The 16034-nt window shown below is 41.4% G+C and overlaps 1 protein-coding gene across 3 annotated transcripts in view; it reads right to left on the bottom strand.

Annotated features, from left to right (window-relative positions):
- The window catches only part of DIAPH1 (diaphanous related formin 1), an 84938-nt gene that overhangs the window by 54544 nt on the left and 14360 nt on the right, over positions 1-16034 (bottom strand). For 2 of the 3 annotated variants that reach the window (XM_081014651.1, XM_081014649.1), the window contains exons 2-4: positions 9181-9207; positions 6666-6824; positions 6096-6197 (exon numbers count right to left, since the gene is read on the bottom strand). In XM_081014651.1, coding sequence (XP_080870777.1) covers positions 6096-6197; positions 6666-6824; positions 9181-9207 — 288 coding nt within the window. The remainder of the gene's footprint in view (positions 1-6095; positions 6198-6665; positions 6825-9180; positions 9208-16034) is intronic. The other variant, XM_081014650.1, reaches the window with a different exon arrangement.

The following is a 16034-nucleotide window of genomic DNA, read 5'->3' as shown; positions in this document are numbered from 1 at the left end:
TATTAAATTTTACAATAAAAATAAACATAATAAACAATGTAACATTGATCTTAACATATTTTCACATTTTCTTTGGACTTCCTCACATCTCCCGCTCCCACTTTCATCGTTGTAACATTTTGTCAGCAATTTATCATCTTATTTAAATTCTTATATCCCTTCTATATTTCATAATCTTATAATTCTCAGAAGGAGCTAAATTTCACAGTCTTACTTATTTTCTTAAAAACTTCTAAATTTAGTGGTGCTCAGTTATTTTGATCTAGCATCTTGTTTAGCATTCACTCAAATTGCAATACTTTTGTAAATAGTTCTTAAATTTCTTCCAGTCCTCCTCAATCCTCTCTTCTCCCAGGTCACGGATTCTGCCGGTCATTTCAGCCAGTTCCATGTAGTCTATCAGTTGTATCTGCCATTCTTCCAGTGTGGGTAGATCTTGAGTTTTCCAATGTTTTGCGAGAAGTATCCTTGCTGCTGTTGTTGCATACATAAAGAATGTCTGGTCCTTCTTTGCCACCCCTTGGCCGACAATACCCAAAAGGAAGGCCTCTGGTTTCTTAGTGAAGGTATATTTAAATACCTTTTTCAGTTCATTATAAATCATTTCCCAGAACGCCTTCACTTTAGGGCAAGTCCACCAGAGGTGGAAGAACGTTCCCTCACACTCTTTGCATTTCCAACACTTATTATCAGACAGGTGGTAGATTTTGGCAAGTTTGACTGGGGTCATATACCATCTATAAATCATTTTCATTACATTTTCTTTCAGAGCGTTACATGCAGTAAATTTCAATCCATTGCTCCACAACCTCTCCCAGTCCTCAAACAAGATATTATGCCCAATGTCCTGTGCCCACCTTATCATAGCCGATTTAACCGTTTCATCTTGTGTATTCCATTTCAACAGCAAGTTATACATCCTTGAAAGTACCTTAATCTTTGGTTCTAGCAGTTCTGTTTCTAATTTCGATTTCTCCACCTGGAACCCTAGTTTCTTATCATTTTTAAAAACTTCTTTAATCTGAGCGTAATGTAACCAATCTCGCACTTTGTCTTTCATTTTCTCCAAACTCTGCAATTTCCAATTGTCTCCATCCTTTTCTAGTATTTCCCAATATTTTGGCCATTTAGCCTCCATATTGGGTCTTTTTCGGGCCTTGGCTTCCAAAGGTGAAAGCCACCTTGGTGTTTTATTTTCCAGCAAGTCTTTATATTTTGTCCAGACATTAAACAATGATTTTCTGACAATATGGTTCTTAAAGGCCTTATTTGCTTTAACCTTGTCATACCATAAATATGCATGCCATCCAAAAGCATTGTTAAACCCTTCCAGATCCAACACATCAGTGTCCTCAAGAAGTAGCCAGTCTTTTAGCCAGCAGAACGCTGCGGCTTCATAATACAACTTTAAGTCCGGCAGGGCAAAGCCCCCTCTTTGTTTTGCATCAGTTAATATCTTAAACTTAATTCTGGGCTTTTTGCCCTGCCAGACAAACTTAGAAATGTCTCTCTGCCACTTCTGAAAGCACCCCGTTTTGTCCAAGACCTGAAGTGTTTGAAATAAAAACAACATCCTTGGCAATACATTCATCTTGATAGCAGCAATTCGGCCTAACAAAGAAAGTTTCAATTTTGACCAACTATCTAGGTCTCTCTTAATTTCTGTCCAGCATTTTTCATAATTGTCCTTAAATAGACTTAGATTTTTTGCTGTTATGTTTACCCCTAGGTATTTTACTTTTTTAACCACATTAAGTTCCGTCTCATTCTGAAACCGTTCTGACTCTGTATCAGTCAAATTTTTCCCCAAAACCTTAGTTTTCTGTTTATTTAGTTTAAATCCAGCCACCCGACCAAAATCATTAATCAGTTGTAATACTCTTTTCGTGCTGGGCTCTGGCTTCTGCAGGGTCAAAACCAGGTCATCTGCAAAAGCTTTTAATTTATATTGTTTCTGACCGACCTGAATTCCTTCCACCAACCGATCCTCTCTAATCATGTTTAATAGCACTTCCAGAACCGAAATAAATAACAAAGGGGAAATAGGGCAACCTTGTCGTGTCCCTTTTTCAATTTTAAACTCTTCTGTAACCACATTATTAACTATCAGTTTAGCTTTCTGTTCTGAATATATCGCCCCAATCCCATTCTCAAAACCCCGTCCCACTCCCATCTCTTTTAAATTTCCCATCATAAATTTCCAGGAGATATTGTCAAAGGCCTTCTCCGCGTCTATAAAAATTAGGACTGCTTTTGTATTTATGTCTGTTTGCAAAAGTTCCAAGATATCAATAATGTTCCTTGTATTAGTAAACAGATGTCTTCCTGGGAGAAAGCCGGCCTGGTCCTTATGAATTACTTCATTTAAAACTTTTTTAAGTCTAATTGCCAGAATGTCTGCAAATATTTTGTAATCCACATTTAAAAGAGAGATGGGACGGTAGTTCTTAAGTTGTGTCTTTTCAGCTTCCGACTTTGGTATTAATGTGATAAACGCTTCCTTCCACGACTCCGGTGCCCTCTTCCCCTCCATAATTTCATTGCTGACCTCCATCAAAGGTTGTATCAAATAGTCTTTTAATGTCTTATAGTACTTGGAGGTCAGCCCATCTGGTCCTGGAGATTTGCCAAGTTGCATGTTCTGGATAGCTTGTTCGATCTCTTGTCGTGTTATTTTAGAATTCAGGATTGTCCTATTTTCTTGTGACAATTTAGATAGTCCATTTTTTACCAAAAATTGTTTAATCTCAGCATCATCTTGCGGCCCTTGGGTGTATAATTTTTTGAAGTATCTCTGGAAACACTTTCTGATATCCACTGGATTCTGGATGTTTTTTCCATCAACCTCTAAGTTTGTAACAGTATTTAATCTTTGTCTTCTCTTCAACTGCCAAGCTAGCAGTTTTCCACATTTATTCGCCGACTCAAACGTTTTTTGTTTCATTAATTTAACCTTCCATTCAATTTCCTGATTTATCAATTTAGAATATTGTGTTTGATAAAGTTTAATTTCTCTCAGAGTTGGCTGTGACTTCGGATTCACTCTTAATTTCTTCTCTAATTCTTTTATTTTTTCCAAGATCTTATCTTTTTTCTCATTTTGTGTTCTTTTCTTTACTGCATTCTGTTGTATCAAGAATCCCCTCATTACAGCTTTACTTGCGTCCCAGATTATTCTTTTTTCCACCATGTTATTCATATTTATCTCAAAATAGTCCTTCAAAACTTTTTGGGCCTTCTTGGTAATTTCCTGATCTCTAAACAAATTGTCATTCATCTTCCATCTAAAGGATCCAGTTGGTATTAATGTCATATCCATCTTTACTGCATTGTGGTCGGAGCAGGTCTTTGGGCAGATTTCCACTTTTCTGACCTTAGGTGCCAGGCCTCTGGAAATCCATATTTGGTCGATTCTTGTCCAGGTCAGTTGGGCTTCAGAAAAGAATGTTCCCTCTCTTCCTAGTGGGTTCTTTGTCCTCCAAATGTCAATCAAATCCATATTGTCAGTCATTTCAAAAAAGGTTTTAGGTAGTCTGCCGTCTTTTGTAACATTTTGACTTTGTGACTTGTCCATGTTAGTTGATACGACCCCATTCATATCTCCCATCATTATGATGTTGTTATAGTCTAGGTAGTCCAGCATTGTCTCCTGCAACTTCTTGTAGAATTCCGATTTCCCTTCATTAGGTGCATAGATTCCTAATATCAGCAGTTTCTCTCCTTGATGTTGTATCTCAATAGCCAAAATTCTTCCATGTTCATCTTTAAATAGGAATTTAGGTGACAGGCTCTCTTTTGCATATATTACCACACCTCTCTTCTTAACTTTGTCGGACGATACAAATTCCTGGCCCAATCTTTTATTTATTAACACTTTTCTGTGGAGCCTCGTCACATGTGTTTCTTGTAAACAAATAATGTCCAATTGTTCTTTTTTTAATATATGAAATATTTTCTTCCTTTTTTCCGGAATGTTACAACCATTAATATTCCAGCTCAACAGTTGCAGAGACATCCTGAACTATCTGGTTATTTTTCAAGGGGTGGTATCTTCTCAGGGTCTTCAGGTTCCACAGATGCTGATGTTGGTACTGGCGTTGCCTCAGGCCCAGAAGGTAGTTCAATTCCTTTTTGAAGGTCCTCTCCGTATGTAGACAAGAATTTGTCTCTCTCTTCCAGTGTTCTCACTTTAACCTTTCTCCCTCTAAAGGTAAAAGATATTCCTTGGGGAAATTCCCACCTGAATGGAATTGCGTTGCTCCTTAGTAGTTTAACAAGTTCAGAATAGGCGGCTCTAAGATCAAGCAGTAGTCTTGGGATATCTTTATAAATTTCAATTCTTCTATCCAAAACCTCCAGTGATTTTACAAAATGTAGTCCCAAAATCTTATCCCTTTCCTCCTTTGATCTCAATGTTATCAAACAGTCTCTGGGCCTCTCCTTCTTTATAAATCTTCCAAGTCTGAAAGCTGACACAATTTTAAAGTCCTTTTCTTCCAAGTTCCAGAACTTGGAGAATTCTTTGGTCAAAAACTCAGTTAGATGTCCTTCTTCTGCCTCTTGTAGTGATCTAATCCTTAAGTTGTTCTCACGGTTTCGCAGTTCTATCATAGAGATATAAATCTGGTGTTCCCCGACTTGTTTAGTGAGTGGTCTTACCTCTTGCTCTAAATTTTCAAATTTTTGTCTGGTGTCCTCAGTCAATTTCCGATTTTCTGCTGAGGCCTCCGTTAACTGTCCAATTGCTAATGCATTCTGTGCCACTTGTGTGGTTAATTTATTTAGACATTCTGTGTTTTTATCAATCTTTGCTGATTGCGCATCTGCTTTCTTGTCCAAAGCTTCCAATTTTTCAAAAATTTTGTCTAAAACAGAAACAGATGCTCCTGAGGCCATATCTTCCAATTGTAACTGCTCTACTTCGCCCTCTCCCTCCACTTCTGAGGGCAAAGTAGGCACAGATGATCTACGTGTCTGTGAGGCTGAGGTTAGAGTTGTTAAAGTTGTTTGTTTAGCTCTCCCTCTTTTTCTTGTGCCACTCATTCCAACGTTATCTATCAGTCAAGGTCACACTGAGTTATTCCCATGGGAATGGAAAGGTCCAGAGCAAGCAAACAGCAAGGGAATCGAAAGTAAAAAGTACATGTAAAGTCACTGTTTTAATCCAATCCTCTAGAGGGAGCTTAATCTGTCTTTCAGAGTCTAATTTAATGTCCAAGAACCTTCAAATACAACTGTTTAGCAGAGTTTATAAATGATCACTTTGTTGCAGACAGTGCTTATTTATCTCCAAAAAGAATGTTTCAAATTTAAAAGGTCTCAATACCCTCAGATTGTTTCAAGTTCCAATATACAGTATCCAAATCTGCAGTGCTGACAGCTCCCTTAGTGCTCAGGCAGCTCCTGACTCTGGGTTTCACCTTCTAATTTGTAATCCAATAAAAGGAGGAAAGTCAAGTGCAAATAAAAATCCCAAATCTTTAGCTTAAAGTCTTTACTTTAAAATGCAAGTTCAATAGATGCTTAGATCTGTAAAACTTAGAGTCTTTCTTTCAGCCTCCACTACTCCAGCTGATTGCTTTTTTCAAGTTCAATGGCTGCGGAAGACGGACTTCCTGCTTCCACGTCTCTCCGCTTTCAGCCAAGTTCAAGCCAATTTAAATTTTTCTTTCAAAATCTCAGATTCAAGTGACTCAGTCTTTTACTCACAAGTTAGTTGCTTTTTCATCCGAATCCGTAATTTAGCAGGAAAAGGGATCAGCGCTCACCGACAGTAGCAGCGCGGCTTCGCTCCTCAGGCTGTGAAACAGCTCACAGCGCCGCAACCCCCCTCCGCGCTCCGGAGCCCCTTACGGGGTTCCTTCTGCACTTGGAGGGTCGCTCAAGGCGCCCACCGAGCCTCAAGACCCCAGGCTCTTGCCGCCTGGGGTTTTCCAGAATGGGTCTCCGCTTCGCCGTAGCGGACGACCCGTTGCCTGCGGAGCCTCCTCTCCCGTTCAGAAGAGGACCGCCATTGCCGTTCGCGCCGCCCCCGGAAGTCAAGTGTTCCCTTATTTTGACCACTCCGTCTCAGCTCTCCCAAGACAAGAACTCACAGCTTTGGAAGTGTGCAGGTACTGGGAGACCATCTCTCTCTTGATGCCAATGTCCTTCTCCCGTAGAGGTTGCTGCTTTTCCGCATTTAGATTCATATCCACCTATTGAAGAAAGCAAGAGGAAAGTGTCCTTTCATTTGCAGAAGGCTCTCTTCTCATGTCAAAATTTTAAGAGGGAATGATCCTTGGCCTTCCTCCCCAGGTGACAGTTTCTCTTCTCCCAAATGAATTTTGGCTTCAGGGGGTATGGGAGGGGTGGGGTGGGGATCCCAGAGATCATGCAAACTTCACACAGCGCAGGTGGGGGAGGAAGTTAAGGGACCACCAAGAAGCTCTCAGTCTATCACCTACTGTATGAGCAAAGTAGCCTTTTTGCCTCGCCACTGTCATTAGTACAGCCTGGAAGTTCTGTTCTAGTCCGTTTGGCTTCCCCTGTTTCATAGCTCAGTTTCCCATAGGTCCTGAACCTCTGCTTCCCTTTTGTGAATGCATGACGGTGTGTCTTTGGGCCTTGGAAAGATGAGGACTGATCCTGAGCCACCACCCAATACTTAACCTTTAAGAACTTACCAGCATCTGCTCAAAGAGGGCCAGCACATCCTTGTCTGAAACGTCCTGCAGCAACTGACTTGAGCCAGAAGTATCCGGATAGGAAGCAGCAGAATTCCTATGAGCTGTGCTGGGCTTTTCCTTCTCCTTCTTTATCCTCATGCTGGTAAATCTTTCAAGCTGATTAAGAAAATTGGAAATTAGCATTACTGTCTTTCTGTCTTATTTGTAATACATTTTACATCTTGTATTATTTCCTTGAAGTTAATTATGGATGAGACTTCTTGTACATTTCTGATTTTTTAAAATAAAAATGGTCTTCAGTTATCATACACCATAGGGGGTCAAACCAGATTCCTCAGTGGATTTGAAAGCTAAGCCTGTGACACTCATGTAGTAAACATTTGCAAAATAGCTCTCAAAGTAGCAAAAGATGAATATTCCAATTAGGAATGAATTTGTCAGTTTCTCTCAGCTTCTTCCTCTTCCAGTCTTAAATTCAGTTCACCCTCTAGCCCCATCACTTTGCTTTAAAAGAGGGAGGGGAAACCCACTTGAGAATTCATATTCATTTTCATTCATAATTCTATTATGCACATTTTATACAAATTTGCCGAATGTAACGTTTCTGCAAGCAATTTCCCCTAAAATAGCTCTGTACATTTTTTTCACTACTTTAATGCATTTTTGTATGCAATTCTCCCCATTGGAAAACTGCATCACAAACTTTGAAAAACGTTAATTTTAAAGGGTAGCTGTTTCAGTTTGCATATTAGTTTAGGATTGGCAAATTAAGACAGGTTCCTTCACTCTTCTACCTTATTTATTATTTTAAATTATATCCTGCCACCTATTTACAAGAAAAATCAAAGCAGCAAACATTGCAAAAATCAAAACAACCCAAAAACCATGATGGCAACACAAGGCATGCTGGGTATCATCAGTGTACACTTCAGACCAGATCTCTGGATGCTCTCATCCAGCAGTTTCACATGATATGAAGATCTGTGGGCCTCCCAATACTGCAAAAACCAGGGGGCAGAGCAGCAATCATTGGAGGTGCACTCCAGAAATGAACTGAGGCATCTAAATACGACCTGCCCCGCAGCCCATATCACTCTAGCAAGCTGAAAAGGGAACCAGATAATTCATTCTTCCCAGGAAAAACCTGAGCTGGGCCACCATGGCAGACGCCTTGACTGAGAATGGAAAAGTGGAGACATGGTGATAGTCTATTACCACCACGCAACATTTTAGCCTGCATTCTGTCGAATTTGTTGTGAGGCTTCTTCAAAAGCTGCTCTAGCTGCCATCCCACCAATTTCATTGCTCTCACTTCTGTATGGGCTCTACTGAGCAGGAGAGGGTGCCTTGGAGCAATCATGTGAACTGCTTGGGTCATCTCACCATTCCAGAGATCAACCAGAGTTTGAAAGGTTTGCCAGTCCTGTCAGCAGGAAAACCTCCCAGAGCTACCAGGAAACTATTTGAATCCATCAACCGGATTTAGATGTAACTTTCATATACCGTATATACTTGAATATAAGATGACTTTTTCAGCACATTTTTAATGCTAAAAAAGCTCCCCTTGGCTTATACTCAAGTGCACTGCGCCTCTCCCAACCGCAACTCCTATGTCCGCTCTTGCGAGTGGCAGAGGTGACGGTGGAGGGTTCTTCCGCCACCGCCGCCACCACCAGGTTTGTGCTTATACAGTGGTGCCTCGCAAGACGAAATTAATCCGTTCCGCGAGAGTCTTCGTCTAGCGGTTTTTTCGTCTTGCGAAGCAACCCTATTAGCGGCTTAACGGATTAGCGCTATTAGCGGTTTAGCGGCTATTAAAGGCTTAAAGGCTTAGGGGATTAGCTGCTAAAAGGCTATTAAAGGCTATTAAAGGCTTAGCAGATTAGATAAAGGGGGGGGGGAAGCGGAAAAAAAATCTCTAGACTCGCAAGACATTTTCGTCTTGCGAAGCAAGCCCATAGGGAAATTCGTCCTGCGAAGCAACTCAAAAACGGAAAACCCTTTCGTCTAGCGGGTTTTCCGTCTTGCGAGGCATTCGTCTTGCGGGGCACCACTGTACTCGAGTCAATAAGTTTTCCCAGTTTTTTGTGCTAAAATCAGATGCCTCGGCTTATATTCGGGTCGGCTTATACTCGAGTATATACGGTATGTGCCCTCTCTACCTTTCGCAAATTACTTGAAATGCAATAAGGAGAAGACAAGACAATGTGATGAAGAGAAGATAAATGCAGCAGCAAACAATGATCTGCAGACAAGCATCAGCCTTTGCAAACAGGCCATAGCGCACACGCACACACACACACATTCCTTGTAAAAAGGCCAGCAAGCAAGAGAAACATAAGCAAGGAAGTAGGCTAGTCAAAGAAGGCACTTCATGCAAGGCAGCATATAGATGGCATTCCAGCAGGCACAGAACAATCAAGAAACTGGCAACAAAAATGCACAGAAAATGGCACACAGAACTCATTTTAGCAGCAAACATAATACGGGGGGGGGGGGGAATCATCCTTACCTCATCTGCCATCACCCGCTTCAAATTCTGTGATTCAAGAAAAGGAGGAAAAGGGAGATATCCAAATCACTGACACAAGAAAAATCCAAGAGTAGAAACAAAAGGGACTGTCTAGAGATTTTTGAAATATTAAGGGATATATAAATACCTTTCAATAAAAATAAACAGACATAAAGTAAGTATTAATTGTACAAATTTGCATATCATCTTCCTAACCAGCCAGAACACAGTTCAACATTTACAAATGCTACATCCACATATCAAGACATCTTGTTCAGTCAAGGCCCAAGCAATCACTTGAACTCAATTCTAAAAGCACTTTAGACCAGCATACAATCTAAAGGGGAGACTGCAAGGGGTTTGGAATTTAATGGCAAGTTCATGAGAAAGTATACTACCAAAAAGTGTCAATGGTCTCCTATACTGCCTTATGTTTTTATTTATAGTATGTCTTAACCGCCATTCATCAAAAGGTTACAGGGGAGTATACAAAAGTGTGAATAAAATTAAATTCACACAACGTATAAACACAAAAAGGATACCAAAAGACCACAAAACAAAGTCAAAGAGTAATTAAAAAAAAAACCCCACCCAGAACAGAACATGATTCCAAAAATCATACACAATCCACCAATGCCTGGGCAAATAGGCAAGCCTATTAGGGAGGGCTTTCCAAAGTCAGGATACCTCCCAAGAAAAGGCCCCCTCCTAGAATCACGGCACATATAGACGCTTCAAGGCTAGAATTCTATTTTCATAGGAATGGGACTAACTTGGCTGCAGATACAGGTATCAAAGTGTCCTGAACCACACACAGCTTTTTAAATATGAGAACAATCAGTTTTCTGTAGAAAGTGTAGAAAAAATCATTTGGAAAGAATTTGCTCTGCTAACAGCAAGTTCCACTTTAGGATCATAGTTTTACCTGTTTCCTGAAATTTTTATGTCTTTAAAATGCCTTTCTACCTCAGTTAGAGGCCCTCAAGGCAGCTTGAAAGAACATCAATAAAAACAGCATTTTTAAGTAACTAAAATAGTTTTGCAACACACACCACCTGGGCATATTTGACTGCACTGTCCATTTGACTGCCCAATGTTTTAGAAACAGTGAACATACATATAAAATCTGCAGCATAAGGGCCAAAATAGACTTAGCACTTACCCTATACAGTACAGAAATTAATAATAATAATTTTAATTCAAAATATGTCTGGGGGTAGTGGAAACTGCCTAAAATATGAAATTTAGATTTCCCCATATCACCACTTGGGGCACTAGCTGTCAAACATCCAGCATCCGAATAAATTATGAACCCATGTTTATAAAGTGCTCGTAGTTTGACAGATATTTTATTTTAAAATATATTCCTAGTAATTCAAAGGCCTCAGGACAGGTGTATCATGTGATATTGTTGTTTCCTAAAGGCATCATCGATATCTTTGAGTTTACTATAGTCTTCTGATAAGTACCACACACACACACACACGCACACACGCACACACGCACACAATCACACACACACACACACAGAGCGCAGTTTGATTAAATGACCTGGCCAAATATTTGGATACAATGAATTGTGATTCCTCCCAGACATAGGGGCTAACCACAAGGCTGCTCCACTAGACCAATGACAAAGAAGCTCTGCTCCTTCTAATTAATATAACCAAGCCCACCAACCTAATGTTTATTAATTAGGTCCATTGTTCCAATACGTCTTGTTAAAATCAATTCCATGTTCAAGTTTCTACCTTACCTAGTAACTGCTCACTTCTATTCTCTCACCTCACATTGAGCAGAACATGATCAAACCCTGCCTCAGATTATGGCGGCCTAGATCAAAGTTCTCTCATCAGAAATCAAAGGATTCGATCCTTTTATAACTATCTTCCAGAAAAACAAAAAAAGTCTTGTGGAACCTTAAAGACTAACCAAATAATTCTGGCATTAAACTTTAAAGGTAAAGGGACCCCTGACCGTTAGGTCCAGTTGCGAACGGCTCTGGGGTTGCGGCGCTCATCTCGCTTTACTGGCTGAGGGAGCCAGCATACAGCTTCCAAATCATGCGGCCAGCATGACTAAGCCGCTTCTCGCAAACCAGAGCAGCACACGGAAACGCCGTTTACCTTCCTACCAGAGCGGTACCTATTTATCTACTTGCACTTTGACGTGCTTTCGAACCACTAGGTTGGCAGGAGCAGGGACTGAACAACGGGAGCTCACCCCGTCGTGGGGATTCAAACCGCCAGCCTTCTGATCAGCAGGCCCTAGGCTCAGTGGTTTAGACCACAGCGCCACCCCTGTCCCTTCATTAAACTTTAGTTAAGTTTAATACATGTACGGTGCCACAACCGACTTATCACAGTTACACCTCTGGAAATCATTACAATGGAAATCATCTTCCTGAAGGCAGACGGCATCTTGGTCACAAACCTCTGCTTATCTGCTTAAGAAAGCTGGAGGAGGCCATGGGCACAGCCAGGATTTATTTTAGGGGAACAGGCTTTATGTGGGGGCAGGGGTAGGGCAGAACCAAGATATCTTTGATGCAATTGGTCAGTTAGTTAAGTATTTCTACTTATTTACTTGATGGGGGCAGCTCAATGGAGGGGGCCAACAAGATGGAGATTGTCAGTCACCAACCTGACATGTAGAGATCTCCACGTGGTTGCAATTTGACCAGTGCCAGTTGCAAAACGTTGAGGGATCCCTGGCACTTGAGGGGTTTTGAACACTGCAAGAGCTTTGCTTTCAGTCCCTCTTCTCTTTTCATTAGGTTCCCAAATACTGAGTCACTATTTTGTGCTCTTAGCATGTTTCTTGAAAAGTCTGAGTAGAGAACAAATAAAATACCTCTGTCCAACTTCCTAATTAATTGGAATAATACACACCACTTCCTCACTGGCAAAAAGAGGTTTCCGGCAGAATATTTAGGCAGGGCGTTGGTCTCATTTTAAGGAACTGTATCTCAGTGATGAAGAAATGCTGTTTACTTGTCTCTACAGCAACCTGGCCAAAGTCTCCTCCCAAGGCGAGAGAGAGTGCTGTCCTTTCTGCCAAAGGGAGCTTGCTGACTAGACCTGTGACACAGAAACTGTGAGCGTCTGTGTGGGTGTGCCCACATTATCACAGGCAAGCTTAAAACCTAAGCTGCAAGCAGGGAGGGGGGATCCTACTGCAGGAAGGAGGGTGAGCAAGCGGAAGGTTCAAGCGCAGGCACCCCAAGCAAAGGAATTTAAAACTTGCTCTAGAATACAGCTGAGTCTCTGAGCTCCTCAGCAACTTTTAAAAGTGAATAGAGCCAAGCTCAGTACTTTTCAGTGAGACAGCACTTTGCAAAGCTTATACTCTTGTGGCATTTTAAAAGCTAGCACACGTTTGTTCCTTCAACTACTTTGGACTACATTCCACTTTAGCAGAAGTTTTATTCTGAGGTGTGGGTGGGTGGAGAATATGTACGCATGCATGCATGTACAATACATGCAATAGGAACCTGATTAATGCTGCACATTCTGCTGGGTCTAAAGGAGAACAGTGTTATAAATGCCATGGTGTTGTGTATGCATTACATTTGCTGGAAGAGACATTCTGCTAGGAGAAAACAGAGGACATCCCTGGGTGGAAAGCACTGAAGACTGCCTACATGGAGAAGTGGCTGAAGAATCTTGGCACCTGCCAAATCAGAGAAGCAACCAGCAAGTTAATCTGCAAACCACCCACCTGGCATTAGTCCAGCAGCTTAAAAGACAGGTGTGGTTTAAAAGGGAAACAGGTCCCACTAATTTCTTCATTCCATATCCAACTAATTTGGTGATGTAGTTGGTGTGAGTACAATTTGGAGTTTCACAGAAAGAAAGTGGAGTTGGGGGCAGAGATGGAAGAGTTGCCAACTTATCTTCTAGCCACCTGCAGCTGTGCCGTAAACAGCAGCTTGATTGGACACAAAATAGGCAGGATCAACTTTTACTAGAATTCTGAACTTTTTATGAGGGAGAATAGAAAAAAAGATAATTTATCATCTGTTTACACAAAGATGTTTTGCTAATTAATATGGGTGGTATTCAACTCAATTTTACTCAGAGCCAGAATGAGGCCACTGAGAAACAAATGGGAGGAATCAGTATGCTCGGTGGAATCTGCAAGTTAGATAGCAGGCTGGCAAGATCCTGAACAGCAGCACTCCTGTAAGGACATGAGAGTACACTGCAACATTTTGTTGCAGATCCCATGTATCTGCACTCAAGTAAAGACAGAACAATCCCAAAAATCCTAAATTTGTTTCCAAAGGAAAGGTATATTTTAATCTCACTTGTGGATTAGCACTTGTCTAGCCATGACCAAACCCATTTGACCTCTTGGTACTTGACCTCACATTTTAATCCTTACAAAATATATCCCCAAGGTTCAAAACCTTTAACATTTTTATATGTATATATCCAAAGTAAAGTGCTGAACACAGATATTTAAATCTGTGATAGTGCTCCACCAAAATGAATCTCCAATTTTGCTAGTACAAATACAATGCTGTTCTCTGCTTCACAAGGGATCTTTGTGCTTCAATTAGGGATGAAGACAGAACCCAGTAACAACTAGATATTATATTTTCAAAAATGGGAGAACCACCATTATTTTGCCTTTGTCCCAGTCACCCTGGGTGAATCCTGCAGTCTGTCTTGTACCTAATGAGGCTAATCCAATTATATCTGCATAACTCATCCTGATTTCCACTTTAATACTGTTACAAATCACAGGCTTCAGGGGCTACAAGATCATGACCAGCTTTTTCCTTCTCCTTCCCCCGCCCCCCCAATTCTGCTTAAGATCCAGCCTGAGGAAGAGGTCTTGAGAACTAGAAGGCCTGCTCATGGTTTGCAACATTTTCATTGGTCCTACCTAATGAAGGTGTAAGCATAGTGTATTTTATTTTTCAGCAAGCTAATTCGTTTGACAATGTCGATGCTATGCGATTCAACTATCTGAAGTGATAATAGCTACATTTACATTTTGCCTTAAGTACTTTTAAAAAAACACTTAATACTTATTCCATCCTCATTTAAGTAAAGAGAAAGTAAACAAGCACAAAACCCAAAACAGTTCGAGGAATTATTCTTGAAATGTGTTCGCCATCTCCTTTCAGGTTATTTCTTGTGTATCCTTGAGATCAGAGGACTGCTAATTCCTTTTTCAAGACACACTCACAACCCTTTTTTTGATAACAACTCCCATTTGCTACAGGGGAAAAATGCTGTGCTGTTTACAATCTGCTTGGCTTACTTTTGTGACCTTATATGCTGATCCTAAATAGCCATTTTGGAGATCTGGTTTTAAACCAACGTATTTGCAAATCCGGGTGTTCTGCTTCTTATGAGTTCGTGGAAACTGAGGAATTAACCTCTGCCTAGAGCAGTTTACCTTCTCAACCACAACTCTTTCTGAAGGAGGTACTGGCAGGCAAAGGGAGGTGGGGAGAGCTTAAGTTGGCCCTGAACCTCTACATCCAAAGGCACTGCTGACTGGAGTGCACCCGACTAAAGAGAAGCAGATCAGCATGAGGCAGCCTTCTGGCAAGTGTATCTGGCAGGAGTGGAGCAACTCAGCCTCCCTTGCCTAAGGACTACATATCCGAGTAAGGCACAGAGTCTCTTGTGGTTTGAAGCACAGGAAACAAGCTACCCACCCTTGAGCTGACAACTAACGGAACAAGCTGCAGTGATGAAGCAAATACTCAGGAAGAGGCAAAGCCTTTTCAAACAGTTGCACAGAAGCAATGGTCCCTGTCATGCATTTACAGGAGATAAAGAAAATGAAGACAATCCAATGACAATTGAGTCCTCTCACAAATAAACTAGATCCTCAGCTAGATCTTTGCCAGGAAGTCAAAAGGTGCAAGGCGAAAATTACCTACAGGTTACTTAATGCAGGGATAAGATGCTGCTGGATTCCAACACCAATCAGACCCAGTCAACAGGGCAAATGGTCAGGGAGTAGGGGAGCTGTTGTCCAACATCTCGAGGACACCACATTGGCTACCTCTAAATTAACACATGGAAGGAAAAACAAGCTCCAGTGACCTTGCAGCTGTATCATTATTATTGCAAAAGAGACTCTTAAGCTACCCTGTTGACTTTCGAGTTGAACTGAAGTGCTTCTTAGATGCAACCTGCCAAGTTCTCCACTCGTAGAAGCGCTTCTTTGTGCTGCTTCTCTTTGCGCTGGCAGAGAGGGCAAGAACATAAAGCCACAGAGTGTAGTTGTTTTCTTATCAAACTTATAGCTTCCTTCTTTAAAGAAAGAAGGAGTGGGAGAAACACCCATGGAATGGGGGGGGGGGGCAGAAAATGAATACTATGTAAAGTTCTTTTACCAAACCTAAGATTGCAATAAGAACATGAAATATATTATATACTAGATGCAGCCACCCTTGCTCCCCTTGGGAGCTCCTCATAGTCTTTACCGATCCTGCTTCTCCTTTGCCTCTCCCTCATGTTGGCGGTACAAGGGAGGAGGGCAGGGAGGATCATAAAAGGCTTAGAGCTTCTCATACCCTCACCAGTCCACCATTACAATGATCTGGCAGGAGGAGGAGCATGGGAAAGAGGAAAGCAGACAGAAGCTGTAGCAAGCCAGCCTGGGAACTGGTGGCTGCATGAAAAAATTACAAGGCCGACTGGCCACCACTTCTGACTAGCTTCCTTGTTCCCAAGTTCCCCCTCCTGCTGAAGGCCAGGTAGTGGCAGCAGAAGCAGCAGATCCCCAAGGTGAGTGGAGAGGAGGAAGATGACCAGTAGCAATGCATGGCAGCCTCGGGATCTTAATCGCAGGGGTTCCAGACCTGGAAGGCTGAAGATCCAGTG

Source organism: Podarcis pityusensis, assembly GCF_964106645.2.
Source record: "Podarcis pityusensis genome assembly, chromosome: 7".
Classification (NCBI taxonomy): Eukaryota; Metazoa; Chordata; class Lepidosauria; order Squamata; family Lacertidae; genus Podarcis; species Podarcis pityusensis.
Note: the sequence above shows the minus strand (reverse complement) of the source record. Positions and strands in the feature narration are given on the sequence as shown.